The sequence below is a fragment of the Aricia agestis genome, chromosome 2 (genome assembly GCF_905147365.1).
Source record: "Aricia agestis chromosome 2, ilAriAges1.1, whole genome shotgun sequence".
Taxonomy (NCBI): Eukaryota; Metazoa; Arthropoda; class Insecta; order Lepidoptera; family Lycaenidae; genus Aricia; species Aricia agestis.
In genome coordinates, this window is record NC_056407.1 from 22,077,195 (window position 1) to 22,105,143 (window position 27,949).

Here is a 27,949-nt window from a genome sequence, read left to right on the forward strand (position 1 = left end):
GCGCCGCGAGTAACGCGACTCGGTAGTCGCCACCCACGATGTTTACCGAAATTAAGCTGTTTAAAGCTATAGCTAAATGTCATTTGAGGTAAGATTTATTTTATTTATCTGTAAAACTGGAAAATTAAACTTTCTTTCTGAAAAATTAAATACTTAGGTGAGTTTCAAAAATAATTTCTTGGTATTGATTTTTATTTTACCTGTCTTATTTTTTCCAGTTTTGATTGTGTATTACATTTGTGTAATAAAACATGTAAAACAAAAGTAGTACCTAATACTTTATGCCCTAAAGTTTAGGGTGTGTATGTGCCTCTTAAATAGAGTTTACTGTGAAAGTGGCAGCGCTGAAAGAACAATTTTATTTGTGATTTGTATGAGCAAGCGCCCGCGCGTAATGAACTTTCCCATACAAAAGTAAAAAAAAGTTACTCTATCAGCGCTTCCACTTTCACGGAGAATTCTATAAAGGGGACCCATACATACCCTAAATCCCATCATAACAAAGTTAGCAATCTTTAAAAGCATAGTTTTTGATATGGTTTTAACTTTTGATAGTAGGAACGAAATAAAGCATGAAAAATTCCAGTCCTAGCTTTTAAGGTCTTAAATGTCTGACACCGTGTAGTGTGACTCAGGGACGGGTATAAAGATTTCGTGATCTTTTATAAAAAAAAAAAAAACAAAACGGTAGCTTGTGCAGAGACACTTCCTAGAGTTTTGTTTGATTTTCCATCTGTTATATTTTAGGCCCTACATAAACAAATTTAATTGTATGATTAATTATATTATATACTGACTTCCTGTTTTAGTAAACTTTAATATAGATACCCAAAAGTGCTTGAAATTATAAGCGTATTTAATGTCCACTATCACAGTTTACTAAAACAGCTATAGCAGCATAAACCTCTTAATTGCAGCAGTGATACTAAAAAATAAACTGTCCTTTGAATTCAATAACAAAGAGTAATATAATGATACTAGCGACCCGCCCCGGCTTCGCACGGGTATAAAATATATAGCCACTGAAAAAATGATAAAAATCGATTCAGCATTTTTGATTTAAGTATATTCATTACTAAACCCCAATAATAACAGTATTTCTCCACTATTTAATGAATGTTATTATACTTATAAAACTTTTTCTTGAATCACTCTATCTATTAAATCACCAAAATCCGTTGCGTAGTTTTAAAGATTAAAGGGAACAAAGGGACGTGAGGGAAAAAAGCGACTTTGTTTTATAGTATGTAGTGATAAATATATACTTAATGTTAAACGCGATTAACGGGAATTGCAAAATACGACCGACCTTATTATCATTGTTTCCGTCTGGAAAATAATATGTATAATTATTGCTATAATTAAATGAATGAGTTGCAGGGGAAAGAGATGAATCGTTATTATAAACAATAGTATAATCAAGGTCAATTATTAATTGTTATCAAAGTTATTGACAAGTAACACTCGTGTTATATAATCCGCCTCGTCTGTTGTGATATGTGAAGTGAGACGTACAGGGTTATTTTGGCACGTGAGCGTAAGCGATAAAGATAGACCATAATATAGTTAAAATGTTACTATAGAGGCATTTGTTAAGCAGCCTCTACACGTTGGCCGCGTATGCCGAACAGAAGGGGATGGCGCTATACCAGAAAGAAAGACGCAAATAATTCAATCTCTTTTTTTAGTATAGCGCCGTCCTCTTCTGTTCGGAAAACACGGCCAACGTGTAGAGGCTGCTTTATGGAGTAAGAGCGGGTGTTCGGCAGACTTAGGTTCAATTTATACTAGCGCTACTAATTATTAAAACTGAACATAACAAATTCAACCTTAACTCCAAAGCGTTAGCGCACTTTATTACTTCTGAGAATTTAAAAAGGCGCGCGCATCCGCGCGAATTCGCGTCGATGCGCCTGACCAACGCGGTTTGGCCTCGCAGAAGTAATGTACGCTCTGGAGTCTGGAGTTACGGTTGAATTTTCTGTGTTCAGTTATATGTAAAACATATGGGTGAAATTCTTTGTGTGTACGAAAGATACGACAAGAGAAACATATTAAACCTGGCTTTAACATAATATCAAAGCCAGGATTAATATTATGTTTCTCCTGTCGTATCTTTCGTACCCACAAAGAATTTACCCCAAATGTTTCACATAATAATATTTTACTTATTAAAATATATTTACCTCAATAATAAATTCTGAAATATACTATTGTAAGTTATATTATAATATTAACTTGTATAAGTTTATGCTTAATTCCATAGAAGGTCTGAAAATTTTATTAAATAAAATATGTAAATTGGAATTTCTACCGAAATACACAATATAAATAAATAGTTTTATCGCTATCTACCCATTATCTTAAAACGTAAATAAAATATATAATTTAACTGTAAATTTTAAGTGACATCTTTATTATTTTAATATTATCTTATTAATCAAAAACCTATGAATTATTCACATTTTTTTTTATTCGAATAACTCGATTAAATTAATGAAATTTGACGACGAAGGTACATGACGTATGCACTATGCGCTATGTTAATGATATTTTAAGTATTGAATATACGATAATACAACATTACGATCGCAAAAATATAACGCTTAGATTGGCCATAGACCACTGACCTCCATTATACAAGTACGCTGGACTAACGATACCCAGCTGTTTATTGTGCCTATTTGAAGCGGAATCAGCGCCCCCAATGCGGGGGAAGAGAACTAACACGCACCGCAAGTTGCAGTCGGGACCGACTGCCCTAGAGCGGTCGCGTTGAAGTCGTACACGACTGCTACACGACCGCATCATGCAGCCGACTACGACTGTTTGGAGCAGTTGTATTTGACCGCAAAATAATACTGATGCCACTTTATTTACAAGATGGATTTCGATGAAGAAATCAAGCGGGGAGGGAGTGGCGCGCGGTCGGCAGCAACTGCTTGCAGCGGTCCTTGTATGGTGGGTCCGGCAGCTCTGCAATCGACTGCACGGTGAAACGCGACTGCTCCGACCGCTCAAGAACTGCTCGACCTGTCGGTGTATTGCGGAGATGAATTTAGTTGGACGTGGGAGAGCCATGCGTCGGCACGAATGGGCCGGATCGACCGGAGAAATACCACGGGCTCACAGAAAACCGCAAGCGCTGTTTCACGCCGAGTCAGTGAGTTTACCGGAGGCCCAATCCCCTACCTTTTTTAAAGTCAAGTAAATTTGAAATTGCGAATTATTATTTTAATAACCATTGCTGCTGGCTTCGCGTTCGGAAACGGGATCGATTGTATACAGCTCACGTACAATCGATCCTATTGATATAGTATAGATTGGGCTCCTGACGACCAATCTGGTAATTTCTGGTCTCATGCTATAGTCTACACAATGTTTCAGGTTATCACGCAGCCTACAGCAGGGTGGTCAGAGCTACCTGCGTCACCCCGGCGAGGAGCCGCTGTCGCACAGGACCCTGGGCCAGGTGATAGAGGACACCGTCCACAAGTACCCCGGCCGGCTCGCCGTCAGGTCACTCCACGAGGAACGGGATATTACATATGAGGAACTCCTCAACAGGGTTAGTAGACTAAAGGATTTCAATGTCTTTTGTATCATAATATATACTAATCTTTACTGTATCTTCTATCTGCTATCTATACTTCCATACTAATAATATTATAAAGCTGAAGAGTTTTTTTGTTTATTTGAACGCGCTAATCTCAGAAACTTCGGGTCCGATTTGAAAAATTATTTCAGTGTTAGATAGCTCATTTATTGAGGATCACGCTTTTTCTTTCCCCTGTTTCTTCGCTCCTATTGTCTTAGGACAATAGGAGCGAAGAAACAGGGGAAAATGTAAAAAAAAAACGGGGAAAATTATTTGAAAGGGAAAAATATATCTCACGAACTACTGGAGCAATTTTTATGTTATTTGGCCTACGAATAATAAAAACTATAATTTGCTATTATAAAAATAAAGAATATTTTTTAATTTTTGTCAGTCATTAAAACTAGAGAACGGCTGACAAATTCTAGTATTGAAATATTCGTGAAAGCGTGGGCGTACCCAGGTAGGGGTAGGGGTAGCTGCCCCCCCTAGAAGATAAAATAAACGTCAATTTTCCTGGCAAGTGGGAATTAAAAACGTGTAACCCACTCTGCGCAAAGTGTTTTGTGTCATTATCAAACTAATTAATTAAAGTCGAAACGTGTGTGAGCTGCCACACCCCCCCCCCCCCCCCCCCAATATATGAAATAAACAATAATAATAAATTTGATATGGTGAATAGTCCCTTGGCAATAAACGAATTCTTCTTCAGTCTTCACTTAAACAATTCTAACTATATTTCTGGAGTGGAAAAAGTATACAACAGTATTATTACAAAAAATGCAAGACTGAATGAATAATTAATTTATATTTTATACCTAGTTCAATCGTTTCTACTAATCCAATTAGCCATAATTAGCATGTATTATAAATAAAATGATTTATGTATGATAGGTAATTATGATTAAGTAACTTTTAATTATTCGATCTACTACTAAACTCAGTTATGTATAATGTATTTATACACTAATAATATACGATTTCCATTTATTAAGCTTTGTTTATATACATTTGGGTTAGAATGAAATTTAGTAAGTATATAGTATATAATCGGGGACGATAAATCGATCTAGCTAGGAATCATTTTAAGAAAATGTCATTTAATTCGTGTTTTATCGAATACCGAGCTTTGCTCGATCAAATGCTAATAAAAAAAAATTAAACAATATTACAGGCGGATTCCCTGGGATGTGCTCTACGCCAGAATGGGTTTTCCAAAGGCGACCGCCTGGGCATCTGGTCGCATAACAACATGGACTGGATTATAGCGCTGGTCGCCGCTGCCAGGGTGGGCCTGATCTCTGTGAGTATATTGAGAATCCGCGTGCGAGCTCTGAGGAATTGTGACGAATGTAAAATCTAGCAGAGAGTGTGAGGTGAACAATAATTATAGTAGAGCCTACGAATAATAAAAACTAAGTAGAGCACACACTTGCGGGCGGAGTATAATATACGGTTGACACTTTGTTATCTTGACAACTTTCTTGACTGTGAGAGTAGATGTGAATTAGAACAATATTAAGGACGCTATCACAAAAAATACGACAAAAATTAGCAGGTCAGTACGAATATCGACGTTAAGAACATTAAAATAACATTCAATATCAGCGCGCCTTGTACAGTGGCGGTTACGACGCTCGCCGCTTTCTTGATAGGGCGAAAATGTATGAAGTTTGAGAGCGTTTCTTATTTTTCTTATAAATGGAAATGTTATTTATTTTTATATAAAATATTTAGCTATTCGTATAGGGGACTAAATCGCCCATGACTATTAACAATGTCGGATGTAAAAAACGACAACTTTACAGGAGAGCGATTCAAAGTCTAAATTGTGCATAACTTTTTACTTATTTCAAGTAGGATCATGAAATTTCAGGGTAATACTATAAAAGTTATATACGTTTGATATGTTTTTATGAGTATCTCGTATTTTATGCCTAAATATGAGAAAAGTCACTTCGGACCTTTTTAACGGGGTACGAGTAATGCTGATTTGTCGGAAGTGCCAGAACCGACATTGTTGCTTGTAGAAAATCGACGATTGCTTGTCGGAAGTGGCATTTACGTCATTGTTAAGTGATAACTGTTATACTGTAAATATGTCGCATGTAGAAATTATCAACAAAAACGACAACAATTTAAAGAAAAAAAATAGTTTTATGGACTTCTGTCAAATAAAACGTAAAAACAATGTACGTAAGAAAATACAAAACATTTCTTATGATTTAAACAGTATATATTATGTCTATGGATTTAAATAATTCGGAAAATCAAATTTTTATTCGAAATGAAAACTTACTTAAAACATTGAAATTAAAAATTATTACCAACACTATTTTGTTGACTTTTTGATAGCATAACATAAATTAACTAAACAAAATAAAAAATTAAAAAATATTTTAATTATAAAGAGAAAAAGTTTGTTTTAAATTACAAAGAGAAAAAGTTTTGTTTGTATTGAATGGGCTCAATAACTACTGAACTAATTTTAAAAATTCTTTTACTTTTGGAAAGCTACATCATTTGCAAAGAACACATGCTATGTATTATTCTGAAAAATATTAGGGATCCTACCGAAAATAGCAAAAATATAACCCAAAGTGGTAAAAATTTGCCAAAAATTTCATTATTTCGCTTCCGCTACGAAAAATACTGATGATACATCAAAATAATGTTATACATGTTTATAGTACTCATCATTATCTACAAAAAAGGCCAGGGCAGCTTATGTCTATCTTTTATGGTAAACGAATAATAACCATTACTTTCATTAAAAAATTTACTTCAAATCATCTTCTAGCGTGACTTTTTTTGCATATTCGTTATTAATCCTTACCTACATACATATCAAAATATTAATTGGAATTATGTGAAAAATAGAATTGTCCTTTAAATTATTACCATGGGCCAAATATTTCAGAAGTAAGGACAGTTTGATTAAAGCTCAAAATAAGGCGCCCGCGCTGACGCGGCAACGGCGGCGGCTACCACGAATGTGTAATGGAAAATATTATATTTGCAAGTCGAACGACCGGCTATCGATCTCATCTAGATCTTCCAAATATGCTGGAGAGATGATAGTGCCTAAATGTGTGGGGAATACAGAAATACTGACGAAGGACTGACTGTTTTGCAGGCCCATGAAACGAAGTTCGCGGAGTCAAGTAGTTCTTAAAAATTTCTACATTTTAGGTCACTTACGTACCACCACAGCCTTTGTTTACATGAAAAATTGAGATTAGTATTTATTAGATTAATTATTCAAAAGCAGTCTTCTTCATCCGAGATTTTTTCTGATCCATTGTGGTATTTTAAATAGCATTTTAGATATTATTTTTGGGAATTATGTCACTTTTACATAATTTGAGTAAATCTTTATGTTTGTTGTCTACCTGCTTAATAGCAAAATGCCAAGAAAGTCTGGCGTCAAAAGTACGAAGATTGAGTACAGAAATAGTTGAGGTTTAGGCGAAGTCTGAAGACGGCACTATAATAACGAATAAGAATTATTTGTTTCTTTTTAGATTATGTTTAAGAATATTACTTTAATTTTGTTTTTACCTTGAAAGTCGGTTTTAATTTTTTGTTAAAAAAAATAATAATCTTTTGCGATTATTGTGATGGTTAAAACGATTTTATAGGAAAATTTTGTATGCGGCTATAAATTTTTTTATGGTATAGACGTGGAGATGAACATATTATCTTTCATTTGAAACCAAAATATCCTTGCAGTGTGACTCCTACTTTTTTAAAATGGTACCTGAAAATCGCTGATATTTGTGAAAAAATGTGATAGCGTCCTTAAGACAATGTTGTCTTCATATTTATTTTAATGCCTAAGTTCACATCTGAGTACTAATATAAATTCGCTCTACATTACAATTTACAACTGCTCGAATTCTACTCTCAATAATTACCGCTTGCTTTTTATACTTCATCAGGTTCTTATAAACCCGCTATACGAAGCCTCGGAACTAAGTTACTGTATTAAGAAGGCGGAACTGCGAGGTCTAGTTATCGGTGAGAACATTAACACGAAGCGGTATTATGACATGATCAAGCAGATGATACCAGATATCAGTAAAGCGAAGGAAGGAGAGCTGAAAAGTGCCGAGTATCCTAGTCTGACCACTGTTTTGGCTTGTGGGAAGGAGAAGTTTGAGTAAGTTGATTGTCTTGGGCGCTGTAAAGCATTAATTGTGTAATGAACCACAATTATTTTGTTGAGCTATGAATGTAATCTTATTTTAAATGATCTAACGAACACTGTATTCATAACTCAACACGTATTTGTGGCATGTTAATATACAAATGCTTAACAGCGTCTATTATACTTAGGGCCTGTTTCACCATAGGATATCCACAACTTTTTTGACAGATTCTCCATACTCTATCTGTCAAGTTAAGTAGTGGATAGCCTATCCGGCACTTATCAGGAAGTGGTGAAACGGGCCCTTAGAATGTTAATAAGTACATAATATTTGGACTCCAAATTTTTTTTTTGTTTTTTGGTTGGTTTACCGTTTACAAGTGAATGATAATAATTGAGGTTGGCTCTATGGTCTGCGACTGATCTGCGAAAGGCTCTATAAAATGGTTTGAACCAAGTTTAAGATTCGTTCTGTAGAAACGTTTAATACGCCTTTTTCGGCGATTATCTTGTGTGTGTAATAAAATTGCTACTTGGTAGGTAGCCTGTCTGTCCGCCATCATTCTATAACTATAAAAATCTGAAATAAAATTAAGTTTATTTGTTACAGCGGGGTGAATACAGTTAGCACGCTAGCACGCGGCTCCAGCCATAATGCGTCGCAGTATGGGAAGGAAGTCAAAGCAGACGACGGCACCATTATACATTTCACATCCGGGACTACTGGTGAGTTCTTTATAGTTTATATTATAGTAGGTAATACATAATCTTTCCCATAACTTTTAATTGCGTGGTGCGTAATCCACTAGCGACTATGTACCTACCTAGGTACATTCCATCATTGTATATCCCTTATCCAGTACACAGTACCTATGTACTGTCATAAAACAGAGTTTTGTGGAATACGTTTAAAAGTAACCCTAAGAAAAATATTTTTATCATTAGGCAATCCAAAGGCAGCGTTGGACTCTCACCTGGGTGTGGTCAACAACTGCTACTACGTGGGCCAGAGGAACTCCCTAAACGAGGGTCATCCAATCGTCTGCATGCAAGTGAGTAAAATGAATTAGAGTGCTAATTGTTAGCGAACTTGAAACTTTAGCAAAAAACGCATCGTTGCAAAACTACTCTTTCGTATTTAAATAATATACTGTATGGAAGTATGGATTCCCTCCGTAGTTTGCCATGTTTACATAGGTACTAAATAATAATAGACCAGGGTCGATAATTTAAAAAACCAAAAAAACAATAGTAGGATGAAACCTACGATGAAATCCATTAATTTAATAACATATAGAAAAGGAGGAGAATGTTATAAAAATGAAAGGAAAAATAATTTTCGGGCGATCTAAGGTCGGGAACTAAGAAAGTAAGAACACTCTCGATCATGTCAGCTTTCAAACAAAATAATCGGCCAAGTGCAAGTTAGACTCGCGCACGAAGGGTTCCGTACCGTTATGGAGAAAAAATGGGCCAAAAATTGTGGTTTTTGTATAGGAGCCCCCCTTTATTATTTATTTTATTTAAATATTATATTTTTAAATATTAAGTGATAAGAATTGAAGATAAGATATTCATAAATATCTTATCTTCAATTCTTATCACTTATCCATTATCACAGTAATTTAATATATGTTTATGTATTAGTTAAATATATTTTTATGTATTTTAATTATTTTTTTCATGAGAGTGATTACTCAGGTACATAAGTTATCTTAAAATAGTTATAAATAAGCATCTAGGGATATAATGTAAAGAAGATTCTACAACTTTCTCCAAATATTGTAGATGTCTTATTAAATATTAATTTTATAAACTTACTAGCTGTCCCGGCAAACGTTGTTTTGCCATAAAATTATTTTCCCTATTTTTCTGCTTTTCTCTTGAAGGTTTTTCTGATTTTTTTTCTATAGACCTCACGGAGCCCGAGACCTTTCCAACGAATGCAAAACCGTGGAAATCGGTTCGTGCGTTCTGGAGTTATAGCGCCAGGAAGGAAAACCGAAGAAAAATGTCGTGATTCTAGTGTTTCGCCATAAAGCAGGGAGCACAATGGCTCTGGTGGCGGAACCAATAATGGCAATCTTAGGTCTTATTTTCGGTTAATAAAAATTTTTCGAAAATTAATGTCTAAAACAAACAAATATAACAGTACCTGAACTTTGTAGACATTTTAGAAAAAATAAATACACTCCCGGGGGAGGCAACATGTGCGCAATAATCATCAAAACCTATTTTAAAAATGCTTCATAAAAATAAACATAATCAATAAGTAATAAAATAAGTCTTGTCTTCTAAATTACAAAATTATAAAAATTCCCGGTGACTCTGCTGGTAATTTTCGCCGGTAAATTTGTCATGACCTTCTTCGCCCTTTGACGTCTCGTACTTTATCGTCTAGTCTTGCCGGTTCAGCCAGCTTCCGACGTAGTGTGCGGTGTGGCGGTCCGGCCGACGTTCAAATGTTTCGTATCAGAAATTTCGGACAATGTGCGGCCGGGCTAAAGGTCTCAGCAACCAGGCCATAAGCTCCAAAAAAAATAGTTGTTACACTATTTGACAGGATTGGACAACAAATGTTTGACATGTAATAAACAAATCAGCATCTATTGAAATGATAAAGTATTCATTAATCATTACACATATCGAGTTTTCATTGTTTTTAAGATGTATTCTGCTATTCGGGACGGAAACAAATCCAACAAATCAAAAACCATGGCAATCGGTCCAGCCGTTCTCGAGTTATAAGTGTTGTAACAAACACGACTTTCTTTTATATATATAGATTTGTTTGTTAATTATCTTTCTTCTTCTTCTTATATATAAAATTCTCGTGTCACATGTTAGGCCGCGTAGGTACTCCTCCGAAACGGCTTTATTGATTTTAACCAAATTTTATATGCATATTCAGTGGGTCTGAGAATCGGCTACTGGGTACTTTTTATATTGATAAGTGCATTTGTTGAATAAATAATAGTAAATTATTACAACTCGAGACTGACGGCGACCATTGCTTGTGCGACGGGATAGCGTTGGACGTTGCCATGGTGACATACTTATTTAGTCATTTCAATAAATAAATACGGGCGAAATACTTTATTTTTAAATATGGCAAAGAAACGTTGCCGGGACAGCTAGTATATATTTTAATTTTTTTTTTATCAATGTAACATCTTACGTTTTTCGAGTACTTAATTAAAGTGTAAATTTTAATTAATAGCTCGAAAATATTATATATTAATTAAAAAAAAACATCGAATTCGAGTTTTTTTACGATTTACTATACTTACTAAAATATTTTTTTTTCACCGCGCACGTAGAGATTTCAACGAATAGAAAGCATACCAACTTTTCCAGAATAGCTGATATTTCGACGGGTGAATTTTCGATTGAAAATTAGAGTGCTTTTTCGACACTAATTCAAAATATAAGGTGTATATAAATATTTCCATTCAAATAAATTACAGCGTATTTGGGAAATAAAATGGTTTTCGCCAAATTTCGTGAAAAAATAAATATTTTTTGTAAAAGATAAAAAAAAATCACATAAATTTTGAGGTTACCTGTACCTACAACTTTGCCAATTTGCCTTTTTCCATGGGACTTTCACTTTTGCCGGAAATCGAGATAAACTGTTTTTACCCTTAAATCCCCTTCCCGGCCTCAAATCGCCCGTAAATTATTTTTCCCTTAATTTTCATAATAAATAAACAAATAAACTAATCTTTATTTTCCCTTAAAATTAATAATATTCTTCTCCTTTTCTAATGGGTTTGTTATGTCTATGCTGTATGTCTACGGTGGTATATGGGACACACAGAGACATAGACTACGGAGCAGTAGTAGGAGGGCACAAGTGAAAGACTCGAGAGCGTTGGACCAACTGTTTATTGAAAATAATATTTTACTTATTCTAAGCTCCGTTCATACGTCACATCTTACATACACGATTGCAACTCGCACGCGTCAGCATTCACACACTTACAAACAGGGTTCAAAGTACAGACCCCACAATATTCCCCCCCTTTTGAAAAAAAAATTTTTACATAATTATTAGTATCAAAATTACTAGCATAATACAAAAAAATAAGTTCCTGAAAATTACACAAGTAATACAAGATTACACCATTAATTACAATTTTACATATTTTTTTAGAAAAAAATTACATTGATTTAAAATTAAATTTCTCTTTAATATTAAGCATTTTTATTCAATGTTTAATTAAGTATAAGTACATTAAAATTCCTTGTTACTCTACATTGCATAACGTTCGACAAAATCTGACGCAGAAATTACATTGTTGTTAATATTACAATAATCATTAATCACAAGATAAAATGCTTTATAAAACAAGTCACATAATATTTTAACTTAAAATAGGGGAAATATTATTACTTATTACATTTTACATTTTTAAAGTATCATAGTATAATCTAAATAGTATATCAAGGTAAAAAGTGTAAAAACAAGGTGTAAACGTAAATTGTATACAATATAAGAATAAAATGCTTTAATAAAAATTGTCTTTTATTTAAAATTCCCATCAACTTATATTACGTTTTCACATATAAACGATCAATATAAGTTGTACTCATTAAAAATGTACAAGTTGTCTTACTGTTTGTACTGTATACTATATCATTGTTTTCATAAGCTATGACGCGGTACTCATATTACCTTCGCGGCGCTAGTCGCTACCATTGTTATCGAACTTGACTTACGTGTTACTTTTAACGAATGATTAACTCTTGTTTTGATCTAAGTCAGTTGTCTTGAACCACAGTCACTTTAAACGAATGATTAACTCTTATTTTTGCTCTAACTCGGTTATCTTTAACCACAATCACATAAAAATTAATATTTTCGTCCTTTTTAACATAACGCTTCGTTTGAAACTAAAATGAGCAATTTCCTTATACATTTAAAAATCTTACTGGCATTTTAACTTTCCTTCCAGACTTTGTAATTTTTTGATTATTACACTCTACGTTACTTTTTTCTATAATATCATTTTCTACAGAGGTATCTTGTTCTGCAATATTTTTATCTAATAAAATATATGCTGGCTTTAACCTATCTATCGAAACTGAAGTTACTCTATCCTCCAATTGAATTTTAAAAACTTTTTCTGACCTTTCAATTACTTTATATGGACCTTCATAAGGACAAACTAAGGATGTTTTATTTCTATCGATTCTTAAAAATACATGTGAACAATTTCTAAGGTCTGGATGAACAAAAAATGCTTTCGAACTATGACTTTTAACACTAATTGGCTTGTACTGTCTGATATTATTTTTAATATCCTGCAACACTAAATAAGGATCTGGAATTTCAGGACTTTCTACAAAAAATTCTCCTGGCAATCGTAGTGCACGGCCGTAAACCATCTGAGCTGCGCTCACACCTGTCTCACATTTAATGGCAGCCCGAAGCCCTAACATCACGCTAGGAAGTTCGTGGCTCCAATTTTTATTACCATTAAGCCGTGCCATCAAAGATGCCTTCAAGCTTCTATGCCACCTCTCAACAGCGCCGTTGCTTTGAGGATGATATGGAGTTGTCCTAATCTTATGAATGCCTAGGTATGACATTAAACTAGAAAACAATTTACTCTCAAATTGCCTGCCCTGGTCACTAGTGAGTTTCACAGGACAGCCAAACCTACATATCCATTCTCTATATATTGCATTCGCTACCGTATCCGCCGAAATATCTTTTAAAGGATACGCTTCTGGCCACCCTGTGCCTCGATCAATTATCGTTAAGCAATACCTATAATCATCTACTGTGACCGGAAGTGGTCCGATCAGATCAATGTGAATATGATCGAATCTATTCGCTTGTGGAAAACTACCATAGCTAGAATTCGTATGCCTCGTTGTCTTAGACCTTTGACAATTCAAACAAGTCTTCGTCCACAAACCTATATCTCTATTCATATCTGGCCAAAAATATCTTTCTTTAATCATGCGGCGCGATGTTCGCAGACCCGGATGACTAAGACTATGTATACTACTAAATGCTGCTTTTCTATACGATTCTGTTAAATAAGGTCTAGCTATGTTGCTTGAAATTTCGCAATAAATATAATGATCGGAGTTCGGAATTGGCATCTTTTTGAATTTGAATTTAGGATTAGTAATAATATTCTGAAGTTCTGAATCATTACGTTGCTGTATAGCCAATTTTTCATAATCTATTGAACTTGAAGTGCATTCTATAGTTTCTATTCGAGATAATGCATCTGCTACAATATTATCTTGTCCACTAACATGTCGTATATCTGTAGTAAATTCACTTATAAAACTTAATTGCCTAATTCGTCTTGGACTTTCTTTCTTATTATTTTTACTTAATTTAGAAAATGCAAAAGTTAATGGTTTGTGATCAGTAAAAATTATCAAGTCACGACCTTCAAATAAACTTCTAAAATGTTCTACACCTAAAAATATAGCAAGTAACTCTCGGTCATAAGTGCTATAATTTTGTTGTGCCTGCGTTAACTTTCTACAAAAATAACCTAACGGGTTCCATTTACCGTCAACATGTTGTTGCAAAACTGCACCTACGCTGTTATTCGATGCGTCTGTAAAGAGTGCAAGCGGCACGTTGTTCGCAGGAAACGACAAAGTCGCTGCGTTCATGAGACCGTGTTTACACTCTAGGAATGCTTCTTCAGCATCCGGTGTCCAATGTATAGGAGTCTTATCGTTCTTTTTAGCTTTATGAATATAACTATTTAACTTATCTAAATATTCTATCGCTTTAGGTAAATGACTTCTGTAAAAATTGACCATGCCTAAAAATTTTCTTAACTCGCTAACATTTCGCGGTTTAGGGTAGTCGATAATTGCTTGTACTTTAGTTTTTAGTGGCCGAATCCCCGATGTTGAAACTTGGTATCCTAGAAATTCTACACTCGTAGCTTTAAAAGAACATTTCTCTAAATTAATTGTAATACCATATTCATTTAATCGACTAAATACCTGCTCTAAATGTTTTTCATGCTCCTCGTCACTAGAGGACGCTATAAGAATATCATCACAGTAACAGTATAAAAAATCTAGTCCCGATAGCACGATATTAGACATGAAACGCTGGAATGTTTGCGCTGCGTTTTTCAAACCAAAGGTCATGCGCTCGAATTCATATAATCCGAAGGGCGTAATTATTGCTGTCTTACAAATATCCTCTGGATTAATTAAAATATTATGATAAGCCTTTTTTATATCGATCTTAGAAAACAATTTTTTTCCTGAAAGTAAATACGTAAAATCCTGCACGCGGGGAATGGGATATCTGTCAGGTTTAGTTATTGCATTTAAAGCTCTATAGTCACCACAAGGGCGTACCTGTCCATCTTTTTTAGGAACTAAATGAAGTGGGCTCGCCCAAGCAGATTTGGACGGCCTACATATGCCTGCTTCTAACATATTTTGAAATTCCTCCTTAGCGATTTTATAACGCTGTGGCGCTAACGGTCTAGGCTTACAAAAAACGGGTGGACCCTGCGTGTCAATATAATGATAAATAGAATGCTTTGGGGCCTCTTTAAATGACATCGGCTTAAGAATGTCCGGATATTTTTTTAAAATTTCGTAAACTGGATGGTTAATTTTTAATGTGGAAATCGTACTTTCACAATGGTTTACGATCGTTCCACGTACGGCCAAGTTAGTTATTTTATCTACTAAGCAGCGTCCATTAATATCTAAAATAAGTTTAAAATGATTTAAAAAATCTACACCTAAAATTGGCTGCTTAACGTCACAAATTACGAATGACCATTTAAAAGATCTCTTCAATTTTAAATCTAAGGTAAGAATTTTAGTGCCATAAGTCTTAATTTTAGAACCATTCGCTGCGAAAAGCGAGTAATTAGAATTTAAATTTATGTCCAGTCTATTTTTTACTACACTCTTTGGTAAAACAGAAATACATGCTCCTGAATCTACTAAAAATTTTAAATTGGATATTCTATCACTTACAATTAGGCGGTGATCGGAAACTGCGCTGCCTCCCGCCACCGGCTGCAGCTCTGCTAGTTTTCCGGCCTCGGGACGGGGGCTTCTCTCTTGTTCTCCCAGCTGCATGGGGGCTCGCATCGGAAAGCTCGTCCTCGATACTTCCAGTGGTACGTGCACAGCCAACCTGGACTCCCTGGCGCTCGACGTGGTCTCGATTGTGTCCGCTCCCTTGCATAGTTCCCAGTCAGCCTGCTCCTGCTCCTGCTTCTGCTCCGGACTCCATCTCTTTGTGCTTCTAACTGGTTAATTTTCAGGTTCATTTTCGCGATCTCTGCTATTATGGCTGCTACCTCGAAGCTGGTTGACGATGGCTGCTGCTGACCACTTGCTACTTCGCCGATATTACAGGGCTGGTGAGTGTCCATGATTTTATCTGCTATACCTGCTAATTCTTCTAGATTACTAGTGGACGTCACTGCTAGGACCGCTTGGACCGAAGAAGGTAAGTGACCTTGCCACAAAATCTTCAGGGTCTCGTCTTCGATTTTTCCTCTAGCTAATTCCTTCATTCTTCTAAGCAGCTGACTCGGTTTCTGGTCACCAAGCTCGATTTCGGAAATTAATTTTCTTACTTGCCGCGCCTCCGATTCTTCATAAATTTGCAGTAGTCGATTTTTCAGCGCTTCATATTTATTCTGCTGCGGCGGATTTGCCAAAATGTCTGCAACTTGCTGAATGGCGTCCCTGTTCAGCTTCGCGACGCACATAAAATATTTATTCGCATCCGATGTCTTTTGTGGAGCTAGAATTGCCTCGACTTGATAAAACCACAGGCGAGGGTTATCCTTCCAAAATTCTGGGATTCTGCTACCAATGGAAATTGTTGCCAATTCTGTATCTTCTTTCTTCATAGCTGGCAAAAATCCGCTTGTTGAGGCTTGCGGTGCGGCGCCCATCAGGTTATGCTGCTGCTCGTTGATTATATTTTCAGCCCGGTGGTCGTCTGGGTGGATCCTTCGTTGGTCGGAGTCTTCGCTGTCTTAGGTTTAGCCGGAGTCGGAGCTGTCTTCGTGTTCAGGGGTCACCAATGTTATGTCTATGCTGTATGTCTACGGTGGTATATGGGACACACAGAGACATAGACTACGGAGCAGTAGTAGGAGGGCACAAGTGAAAGACTCGAGAGCGTTGGACCAACTGTTTATTGAAAATAATATTTTACTTATTCTAAGCTCCGTTCATACGTCACATCTTACATACACGATTGCAACTCGCACGCGTCAGCATTCACACACTTACAAACAGGGTTCAAAGTACAGACCCCACAGGTTTTATCATTTGCGTTTTTCATACTAATTAATAAATATAATATCATTGGTTTTATCCTGCTATTATTTTTTTCACTTTTAAGGGTTCCTTAGTCAACAAGGAACCCTTATAGTTTCGGTCTGTCCGTCCGTCTGTCTGTCTGTCTGTCTCTTTCTGTCGGTCTGTCTGTCCACGGTTTTGCTCAGAGACTATAGGACCTAAGAAGCTGTAATTTGGCATGAATACACATATTAATGCTGCCGACAAAATGGTACATGAAATCATGAAATCTTAAAAAAACTTTTTTTTTTGGTAAGTACCTCCCTTACACATCAAGCGGGGATGAATTTTTTTTTCACGTCCACCTCGTCTTGTGGGGTATCGTTGGATAGGTTTTTAAAAAATATTATGATGAGTATTCATAGATCATTTTCCGATTTAGGGATCCGTTTGTGAAGTATTAAATTTTAATACGTGGGAGAGCCATGCTTCGGCACGAATAGGCCGGCTCGACCGGAGAAATACCACGTTCTCACAGAAAGCCGGCGTGAAACAGCGCTTGTGCTGTGTTTCGCCGAGTGAGTGAGTTTACCGGAGGCCCAATCCCCTACCCTATTCCTTTCCCTACCCTCCCCTATTCCCTTCCCTTCCCTACCCTCCCGTATTACCCTATTCCCTCTTAAAAGACCGGCAACGCACTTGCAGCTCTTCTGATGCTGCGAGTGTCCATGGGCGACGGAAGTTGCTTTCCATCAGGTGACCCGTTTGCTCGTTTGCCCCCTTATTTCATAAAAAAAAGAAGTGGAAAAAATCGTTAGAGTCCAGTGTCCCCCCCTTCTACCAGCTAAACGGTTGGTTCTGGAAATGTTAAAAATTCACGAGAGTAGGAAATATGCTGAATTTAAAAGGAAAACTATCACGGCTAAGAAGACTTCATAAGTTATTGAGTGATAGTCGATCAACTAAATAAAATATAATCGGTGAAGTATAAAGGAACTTTTCGTTCAAATTCCTTCGAAAGTAACTGAGATGATATTGTTAGTAGTGTAAAAACACGTTATAAATGTTATAAAATATGTACATTCATTGACCATACAAAAATTAAAGAAAACTAGCGGTACTACGGAACCCTATATTGCGCGTGGCCCGACACGCACTTGGCCTTTTTTATTATTTTTGAATGCTCTGGGCCTGTAGACAAGTGGCAAAGCGCTAACGCTAACGCTAGCGCTACAAAATGTATGCGATTTGACATAAGTCATCGCTTCGCTAGCGAATACTAATGTCAAATCCATACATTTTGTAGCGCTAGCGTTAGCGTTAGCGTTAGCGTTTTGCCACTTGTCTACGGGGGCTGGTCTATAAGGTTGAAGCGGACGACATAAAGCAACAGCAGACGAAATGAAATTCATAGAAACCGTGTCCCCGCGACATGTCGTCTGCTGTTGTTGCTGTGTGCGGTCGGGTCCCTATAGAGGTAGCCCTGGATTTATGTATAGGGCTATAGGCAGTATAGGCCATGGCCTGTGGGCGGCAGCGTCTAGGGGGTCCTAGGGGGGTCGGCAGAGTTAGTACCTACATAGGGGCGGCAAAATTAAAGTGGCCCAAAATCATAAAAATTATAAAAACCGGCCCTGTATAGAGATAGGACAAAATATAAGTATTATTTATTACTTTGTTAAGAAAATTTATCCACCAATAAAAATTACATGTTATTATTATGGTTGCATTTTACTTGATCTTTTATACATTAAGATTCAGTCAAATAATAAATAACAACAGTAAACCTAAAAATAAATTAAATTATAAAGTTTTTGCTGAATTACAATAAATTACATAAATTACGCTAATTAATTTATAATAATTGTCATTGTAAAAGTATTTAACAGCTTATTACGTCATTGTTTGTTTGACGATAAGTAGTAATTGTTTTAAAAATTATACGTATTATTACGTATTATACGTATTATAGTACGTAACTAGATGGCCCGCGCGGCTTCGCCCGTGTAAATGAGGAATTTACGGAAACCGTACAATTTTCCGCAAAAAATGGCATTATGTCCCTTTACGTGGTCTACTCTTTTTTTATGAAATAAAGGGGCAAACGAGCAAACGGGTCACCTGATGGAAATCAACTTCCGTCGCCCATGGACACTCGCAGCATCAGAAGAGCTGCAGGTGCGTTGCCGGCCTTTTAAGAGGAAATAGGGTAATAGGGGAGGGTAGGGATGGGAAGAGAATAGTGGAGGATAGGGAAGGGAATAGGGTAGGGGATTGGGCCTCCGGTAAACTTACTCACTCGGCGAAACACAGCGCCAGCGCTGTTTCACGCCGGTTTTCTGTGAGAACGTGGTATTTTTCCGGTCGAGCCGGCCCATTCGTGCCGAAGTATGGCTCTCCCACGTATGAATGGCATCTTTATCTGTGTCACTGTCATATCCACATATTATCTAATAATTAAATATTTTTTAAAATCGAACCAGCAGTTTCTGAGATGAGCGCGTTCAATCAAGTAAACAAACAAACAAACTCTTCAGATTTATAATATTAGTGTAGATTTTTTTAAATCGCTTGACAAACTCGAGTCTCGATCCAAAAGACCTTAAAAAGTACCAATGATAGCGGTGTAAAGTATTATTGCTAGTGATGATTCATGATAATGATGAATGACATGTGCACAGTAGCATAATATTATGCTTTCCATTCTTAACACAACGCCGAAACTCCCAAACTTGTATCTACAAATAATCAGGAGAACTATCAGCACCTTTCCAACCATGGTATACCTCGGTGCAAAATCTTACTTGTTGGTAGCATAATATTGTTTAGATAACTTCTCACGAAACCGAAGTCACCACAATGTGTCTCCATATAAATTTTGAGGAGTTCCCGCGATTACTTACGGATCCCTTCATCAAGTCACTACTTTTGTGAATATAGTACCAAATCAAGATGATAACCTATACGCCAAAAGAAAAACTTTGAAAATCGGTTCACAACCGCGGAGTAATCGTTGAACATAAGAAACGAACATAACACCTCCCCCATTTTGAAAGTTGGTTAAAATAATTGTACCTATCTAGTCTATGTGTTATTCTGATGTATAAGTTATATTATTGTAAAGTTTCATTAAAATCCATTCAGTTGTTTTTGCGTGAAAGAGTAACAAACATCCATACATCCATACGTAGTCATCTATAGTCGACTATACCTACAAACTTTCGCCTTTATAATAAATAATTTGCATAACGCCACCTATAGCTATGCTGTAAAAGAAAAATATGTTATTCTTTTAGCACACAATTACATAATAATTTGTTGGTCATGAGACCTAACACGTTAATTAGTACCATACTTTTTAACTAGATGGCGTTTTATGACTTAAGAATAGTTTTTTTTTTTTCGATTTTTAAAATAGGTATCATTTTAATGATATTATTCCGGCCCCTTAGACAAAGTATATTTCGTTAAAAACGATTTCGAAATTCGTTACATTTCGCTTGCGAAGACTAAAGTCAAATCCCATATACGGTACATCTTGATAACGAATTTCGTCGTCGTTTTTAATGAAAGGTAAGTATTGGCTACGGCCTCAGGGCGATTCACGATTCCAGTTCGACACGGATTCGGAAACTTTACCATGCGGTCAATGCTTGCGAGCGTTTATTGGATGTCGCGCGGTGAAGGTGCCGAATCCGAGTCAAATTGGGCATTATGAATCAGGGCCCAAATAGTCTAAATACAAATTTAAACATTTTGAAATGTTCTAGGCTCCAATGTTCCACGCGCTGGGTTCGATCATCACGCTGCTGTCTCCGATTCAGTTTGGGGCGACCATAGTCCTAGCTAGTCCCACTTACAACGTTCCAAACAACTTGAACGCGCTGCTTTCACAAAAGTGAGTGAAGTGAAAGCTAAATACCTAATTATTGTTTATTGTGTTGTGTTATTTGGTCGCTGTTAAGCATTTGTGTACTGCTAACCCGCATTTTGTTAAATTATGAATGCAGTCTTGTTCTTAATGATCTAAAGAACATGATTGCATTCATAAGTCATACTCATAACTCCATACGTATTTTTTGTGGTATAGCTATACATATATATGTCGTAGGATGATTTGATAAATCCGTGTTTTCGCGAAATCCCTAGAATTTTCGCGAAAATTCGATTTATCAAATCATCCTACGACATATACGATATACGACATATACGATATATACGATAAATTCGATTTATCAAATCATCCTACGACATCGTAGGATGATTTGATAAATCGAATTTTCGCGAAAATTCTAGGGATTTCGCGAAAACACGGATTTATCAAATCATCCTACGACATATACATATTCTACTTTTTAATTCATATAATATCATTGGGATTTAGTACACAAATGCTTAACAGCGTCCAATTATGGTACTTACCTCATTGTTATTTCCATTTCAAGTAGTTTCCTCCATCTCAGTACTTATATTAGTCAGAAATAGCGGATGTATATCCATCCGCTATTTCTGACTAATATGGTCGGGCTAGGTCTAGCCAAGCTGTTGATTCCTAGGCAGATGGCGGACCTGAGTAATTTGGTCGCGAGTCAAACCCATCCGACCGATCACAGCTAACATTGAAATGACATATAAGCTGATCACATGACGTAGGTCCGTCAACTGCCTAGAAATCAATTTCCTCGATGGTATTTCAAAATTTCATTAAAATCGGTTGAGCCGTTTTGGAGGAGTTCGCGCACAAACAATGTGGCACGAGAATTTTATTTATTAGATGGCGTTATTGGCGCACTTGCGGGATGATTTGCCACACTCACTGTATTACAGAAGTTACTTGCTTACGTAGGTTACACGCTCAGTCTTTCATCAGTCCAGTCCATCAATCTGGTATAGATTGACGCGAAACTGAACGTCTAACCCACGGATTGATGGACTGATCATTTTTAGGTTTCCGTACCCAAAGGGTAAAAACAGGACCCTATTACTAAGACTTCGATGTCTGTCTGTCCGTATATAGCTCTGAAATTTTCACAGATTGTGTATATTCCGCTATGCAAATACTAAAAATAAAATAAATTAATATTTAATTAAAATTTAGTTTATTCCCACAAACGATTTTTTTTCTATTTTTTGCCCGATATCAATAATGGCAATAGGTAGGCACTTAAAACGTTCACAAAATATTCGGTTGTATTAATACTTTAATAATTAATAATAAAATTGAAATAAAATAAATATTCACCATTACAAAAAACACAATTTTTTATCTATTTTTCCTCTATAATGGTACGGATTACGGAACCCTTCGTGAGCGAGTCCAACTCACACTTGGCCGATTTTTTTATTATGTACTTTTCGGTTATCAGTCTGGCGTCACAGATTGATAGACTGAAATGCCAGATTGACCCCGTAACCCAGCGTTTCCGAAAATGGGCGATAACGCCCCCTTGTGGGCGCTGAAGGTCTAAAGGGAGTGGGTGTGTGGGAGGGGGTGTGGGACCCAGAGAAAAATTGGGGCGTTGTGTAGAGGCTTGGAGAATGCGGGGTGATTTGTAATTTCATTTCATCTGGATGCATTTTTAATTGAAATAATGGGGGGGGCCGGGGGCGCTAAAACATATTTTTTCTCAAAGTGGGCAGTAGGCAAAGTAAGTTTGGGAACCCCTGGAGTAACCGTTGTCATAGTATTGGATGCATTACAGATGCACGTATGTGTCAGGCACGCCGACGATGTACGTGGACCTGCTCTCGCATATCAACGGCGCCGACCTCCCTCTTAAACTGAACACGGCCCTGTCCGGGGGCGCCCCCTGCAGCCCCCAACTCATACAGAGGATGAAGAATACTCTTAAGACGAAGGAGGTTAAGGTAAGGTATAATTATTATTTTCGTCTCTGGTATAATTCATGTATTTATTATCGTTGTGAATATGAAACTACGGATTGGGAATGTTTGTAGTTTCTCGGGCGTGATTTCGACACGGTGTGATCGCCTCACTCATCGGTAAATTCAGTGGCGGATTTACCAATAGGCTAAGTAGGCTGGAGCCTAGGGCGGCAGATTTAGAGGGGCGGCAAATTTAGCCCCATTTTTTTATCCTACAGAAACAAAAAATCCCACCAAAAACATTTCTTGTAAAATATTGCCGAGACGACCTCATTAAAGGTTTACGGTTTACCCTGTGAAAAAGATATTATATGAGATCTCATGTAGAGCTAAGCTTCTGAATCTACACGGCCTAACTCTACTGACCCTAACTTAAACAAATTCTACATACCTGTAAGGCTTCGCCGTTTCGCTGCCGCACAGGGTGAACCTTGTGTGGTCGTCTCAGCAAAAATTTTTAAAAAATGTTTTTGGTGGGATATGATTGTGAACTAAACTAACGTATTGAATTTCAAAGGTCATTTATAGGGGCGGCAAAAATTGAATAGCCTACAGGCGGCTAATTTGTAAATCCGCCACTGTCGGTAATCTATACTAATATTATATTTCTGCAGAGTTTGTTAGTTTGTTTGTTTGTTTGAACGCGCTAATCTCAGGAACTACTGGTCCGATTTGAAAAATTCTTTCAGTGTTAGATAGCAGTGTTTTATCGAGGAGGGCAGGGTATATTTTATCACGCTAAGACTAATAGAAACGAAGAAATAGAGGAAAATGTGGAAAAAATGGGGGGAGATTATTTGAAAGGGCTCAGGAACTAAAGATAAAAATTATATGAAATTGCTTATTATCTTAAGAACTACTGGAGTAATTTTTATGTTATTTGGCAAACATGAAGAATAGACCACCACATAGGCTATTTTTTGGGGAAAAATGTACGGTTGCGTGAAATTCCTAAATAACGCAAGCGAAGCCGCGCGGAACATCTACATTAATATAATAAAAGCGTAGGAAAGTCAATTCTGTACATTGAATATTTTTGTACAATAAATAATACTTGGGATGTGATCTATTGCTATATGCTAACGCGGACGAAGTCGCGGGCAACAGCTAGTTTAAAATACATTGCAGGCGTAATCTTGCCGACTTTCTTTCAAGTGATCGATACTTTCAGGCGCTGTACGGTCTAACGGAGACGACGGCGAGCGTGTTCCAGTCGGTGCCGGGTGACAGCGTGGACGTGGTCGCCGAGACGGTGGGGTACATACAGGATCATGTTGAAGTCAAGGTACACATTGTATTACTTTCTCCAAGGTTTCCGTCTATATCTGATGGTAAACCCAATTTCATCGCGCCTAGATAAATAGATAAATAGATTTTATTTGATTCACTCATAAATCATAATACAGCTGTATTACGATTTACGAGTGAATCAAATAAATATGCTGTATAAGTACAAAAATATCAGAATTAACTTGAAGGCAGCGGTAGATATTCCAAGTTATATGGTAGATTATGAGAGCATTTCTACATTATTGCAGGTGGTAGACGATAAAAAGAATATGGTGCCGTGGGGTAGCCCTGGCGAGCTGCTGGTGCGAGGGTACCTCAACATGATCGGCTACTGGGGGGAACCAGAGAAGACCAGGCAGACCATCGACGAAGACGGATGGGTAGCTACTGGGTAGTTATTGTTTTTAAATAATTATATACTCTACCCGTACGCAGCGCACTGGGTTAGTATAAGTTAAGGCAATCCTAATGGCTGTCATTGTCTGTCAAAATTATTAATAGTAGGGGAGGGGAAGGTGCTAATTTTCTAGTCACTCGAGCGTCATGGAGACCTAGTAGGTTTTTTACATTAGGTAAAACTGATAAAAAAATAATAAGAGCGTTTTTAGGGTTCCGTAGCAAAATGGCAAAAAACGGAACCCTTATAGATTCGTCATGTCTGTCTATCTGTCTATCTGTCTATCTGTCTGTCTGTCTGTCTGTCTGTCTGTCTGTCTGTCTGTCCGTCCGTATGTCACAGCCACTTTTCTCCGAAACTATAAGAGCTATACTGTTGAAACTTGGTACGTAGATGTAATCTGTGAACCGCATTAAGAAAAAAGAAAATATATCCAGAAAATTGCTTATTTAGATTAATTATAAATATATTTTAGACAACAAGGACTAAATCATTTAGTTAAGTTCCTAATAAAATATCTGCGAAGCTTAGTTAGGAAAATATGAAGCTTTATTTTTTTTATATTTTAAAATGTCGCTACAGGATTACCTAATACCTAACCTTTGAATCGTCAGTGCTTTATATCGAAGCTTCTTTGGGGTATACTAAAAATCCCCTATCCTAATCTGACAGATCCGATGACATTTCAATATTTAAAAAAAAAATTTAACCCACCATGTGAGAAATCTGATTTCTATACCATGATAACTAGACACATGTCACACGCTCGAGCTTATCCCGAAATCCCCTCTTCCCCTCCCCAACTATAACGTATTAAAGCAAAGACAGCAACTTGAATTATCATAAACGTGTTACGTGGGGTCTGCTTTTACAATTGAAGGCCTTGCAGATTAGTGGCTCTCATCATTTTTTGGAACGAAGTTCCTTATCGCGTGTTGCGAAAGGGGGCTAGGAGGAAAAAAATATGATCAATAAGTTGTAACGCCACTTTTTGCGTCGTGCACGACAGTATTTTTTAAGACAGTGAAGTCTTAAAAAATAAAATTTTATTACAATTCCTTAACTAATTAATCGATAAGAACTTCGTTCTATCCGGGTGTCCCTTGACACCTCTCAAGTTTTTGGAACTGTTACATCCCTAGTTAGTTAGTACATTCCGTTTACTTAGCATTTCTTTATTCTTCGATATTTTTCCGTTTGCGTTGCAGTTTTCGTTGAGCATTCATTCTAGTTCAATTTCTCAGTCAGTTAGATTCTGGAAGCCGGGCAAGTAAGGTGTGGGAAGTCGTAGCTTAAAGTGTAACAAATTTAATTTTGGGTTAATAAATTAGTTTAGGGTGAACTTTTGGTTTTTTAAAAAAACTGACACAGAGGGTGCTGCAAAACAGAACGAAGTTCCTTATAGCGCGTTGCGAATGGGGGCTAGACGGAATGACACTTTTTGACCAACACTTATTTTAGTACCTGCGAAGTAGGGGCAGATGGCGTTGATGTGGCGATGACGTCAACTGGCGTCAAATTATTCACCTCCAACATTATAATTTCAGCGACACATTCACGATATCCCAGGATGGGTACGGGCGGATCGTGGGACGGATCAAGGACATCATCGTGCGAGGCGGCGAGAACATCGCGCCCAAGGAGATTGAGGACCTGCTCAACACACACCCTGATGTACTCGAGACTCAGGTAGGAAACGGAGACGCCTTGGATAAGATGCTTGCGATAATTTCGATACTAAAGTTAGTAATCGATAATTTTATTTTTATTTATTATTACTTATTCCCATCTATCAATGTCCTTTTCGATGAGGCCATTAATATGAGCCCAAACATGAAACCTTCACTTTGGGTTCATGCGAAGCTCGGCTCCTATAGAATCCAGGTGATTCTGCAGCAGTAGCGTGTAAATATATTTACTGTTTATCTACGTCTTAAGGGTTATCGCAATTAAAATGAGTCCTAACACGAAACCTCTGCTCTAAGTTGGTGAGGAGTTGGATATCCTATTGATTACCAGGTGATGCTGCAGCACCAGTCCATTAATGTGTATACGTAATAAATATTATATATTCACAAACGTCTATAACTAGAATGAAATATTAAACCCATCAAACGACTGCAAGTTTCATGAACCAGATAAACCCTGATTTTTCAGCACTGAGCAGGTTGATGATGATGACGAATTATGGCTAAGAACACTCTCGATCATGTCAGCTTTCAAACAAAAAAAACTAGATTAAAATCGGTCCACCTGTTTGGATGCTACGATGCCACAGACAGACACGCACACAGACAGAAAAACAGACACGACAAACTTATAACACCCCTCTTTTTTGTCGGGGTTTAAAAAGATACAACCGACTTCAAAATTGTACGAATTATAAAATGAGATGATGATCAGTTAAGTAATGAGTCTTATCCTGTTCTGACTTCTGAGGTCCTATCGCTTTTTCTCACACACGCAATAATATGTTGCTATTTAATATTGGCAGGATATCGCTATTTAATATTTAGTTTCATGCAGATGTTACTGTTAAAATGTAGATGCCAAGTTAATTTCTGGGTTTTACACGTTTGTTATCCTGTGATAATATAATTTGAATATACGAAATAATATTCGCTCACAATAATTTTTTATTTAACAGGTTGTTGGAGTGGCAGACGAGAGGCTAGGCGAGGAACTCTGCGCAGTTCTAAAACTCAGAGAAGGGGCCACCCTAGCTGCTGTAGATGTGAGAAAATTCTGCGAGGGACGTCTAGCCAAGTTCAAAATACCCAGGATAGTGAAATCGACGGTCGACTTCCCCAAAACCGCGTCAGGGAAGATACAAAAGTACAGAATAAAGGAGCTAATAGAGGCTGGAAAATTATAATACTAGTACTATTATTTCGCTCAATAGCACGTACACACACCCTTAAGTATTATGCCTTAGTTTTGTTACAACCTGTATATCTTCGTTCCGTGTATAACTTGCATAGTACCGAGTACCGACTATGCAAACATGCAAACATGGTTGTTTGCATAAAACTAGTTCCAAAAATCACTCGTTATAAAATCGGTGAAGCCGACCAAGTCACCGGATACGTTAATTTTCTTGAAATTTTACCCACCCCTACTTAATGCTGTAAAGTGACTGTTGTTATAAATAAAATAATGATTTTGAATGAAGAACGAACGAAGGCAGAGGGCGTCGTTAAAACTACTAAACAAGTAATTTTACTCATATAATGCAATCTACGTAATTTTACGTACAAAATCAGATTTTATTGTGTTAATAAAATATGTATCTGAATTCATTATAAAATAATTAACAAAATATAGGTGGGTAAATATAGGTACATTGGCA

At 36.8% G+C, this 27,949-nt stretch overlaps 1 protein-coding gene across 1 annotated transcript; it reads left to right on the top strand.

The window, feature by feature from the left end:
- On the top strand, positions 1-27,663 carry LOC121735837 (medium-chain acyl-CoA ligase ACSF2, mitochondrial). Its single transcript, XM_042126796.1, has 12 exons — positions 1-88; positions 3,388-3,568; positions 4,773-4,901; positions 7,540-7,760; positions 8,359-8,474; positions 8,694-8,800; positions 20,798-20,925; positions 22,730-22,895; positions 24,085-24,198; positions 24,452-24,594; positions 26,148-26,289; positions 27,248-27,663. The coding sequence occupies exons 1-12, from the start codon at positions 39-41 to the stop codon at positions 27,473-27,475; spliced, it is 1,725 nt and encodes a 574-aa protein (XP_041982730.1). The 5' UTR covers positions 1-38; the 3' UTR covers positions 27,476-27,663.
- Positions 27,664-27,949: the final 286 nt, after the last annotated feature.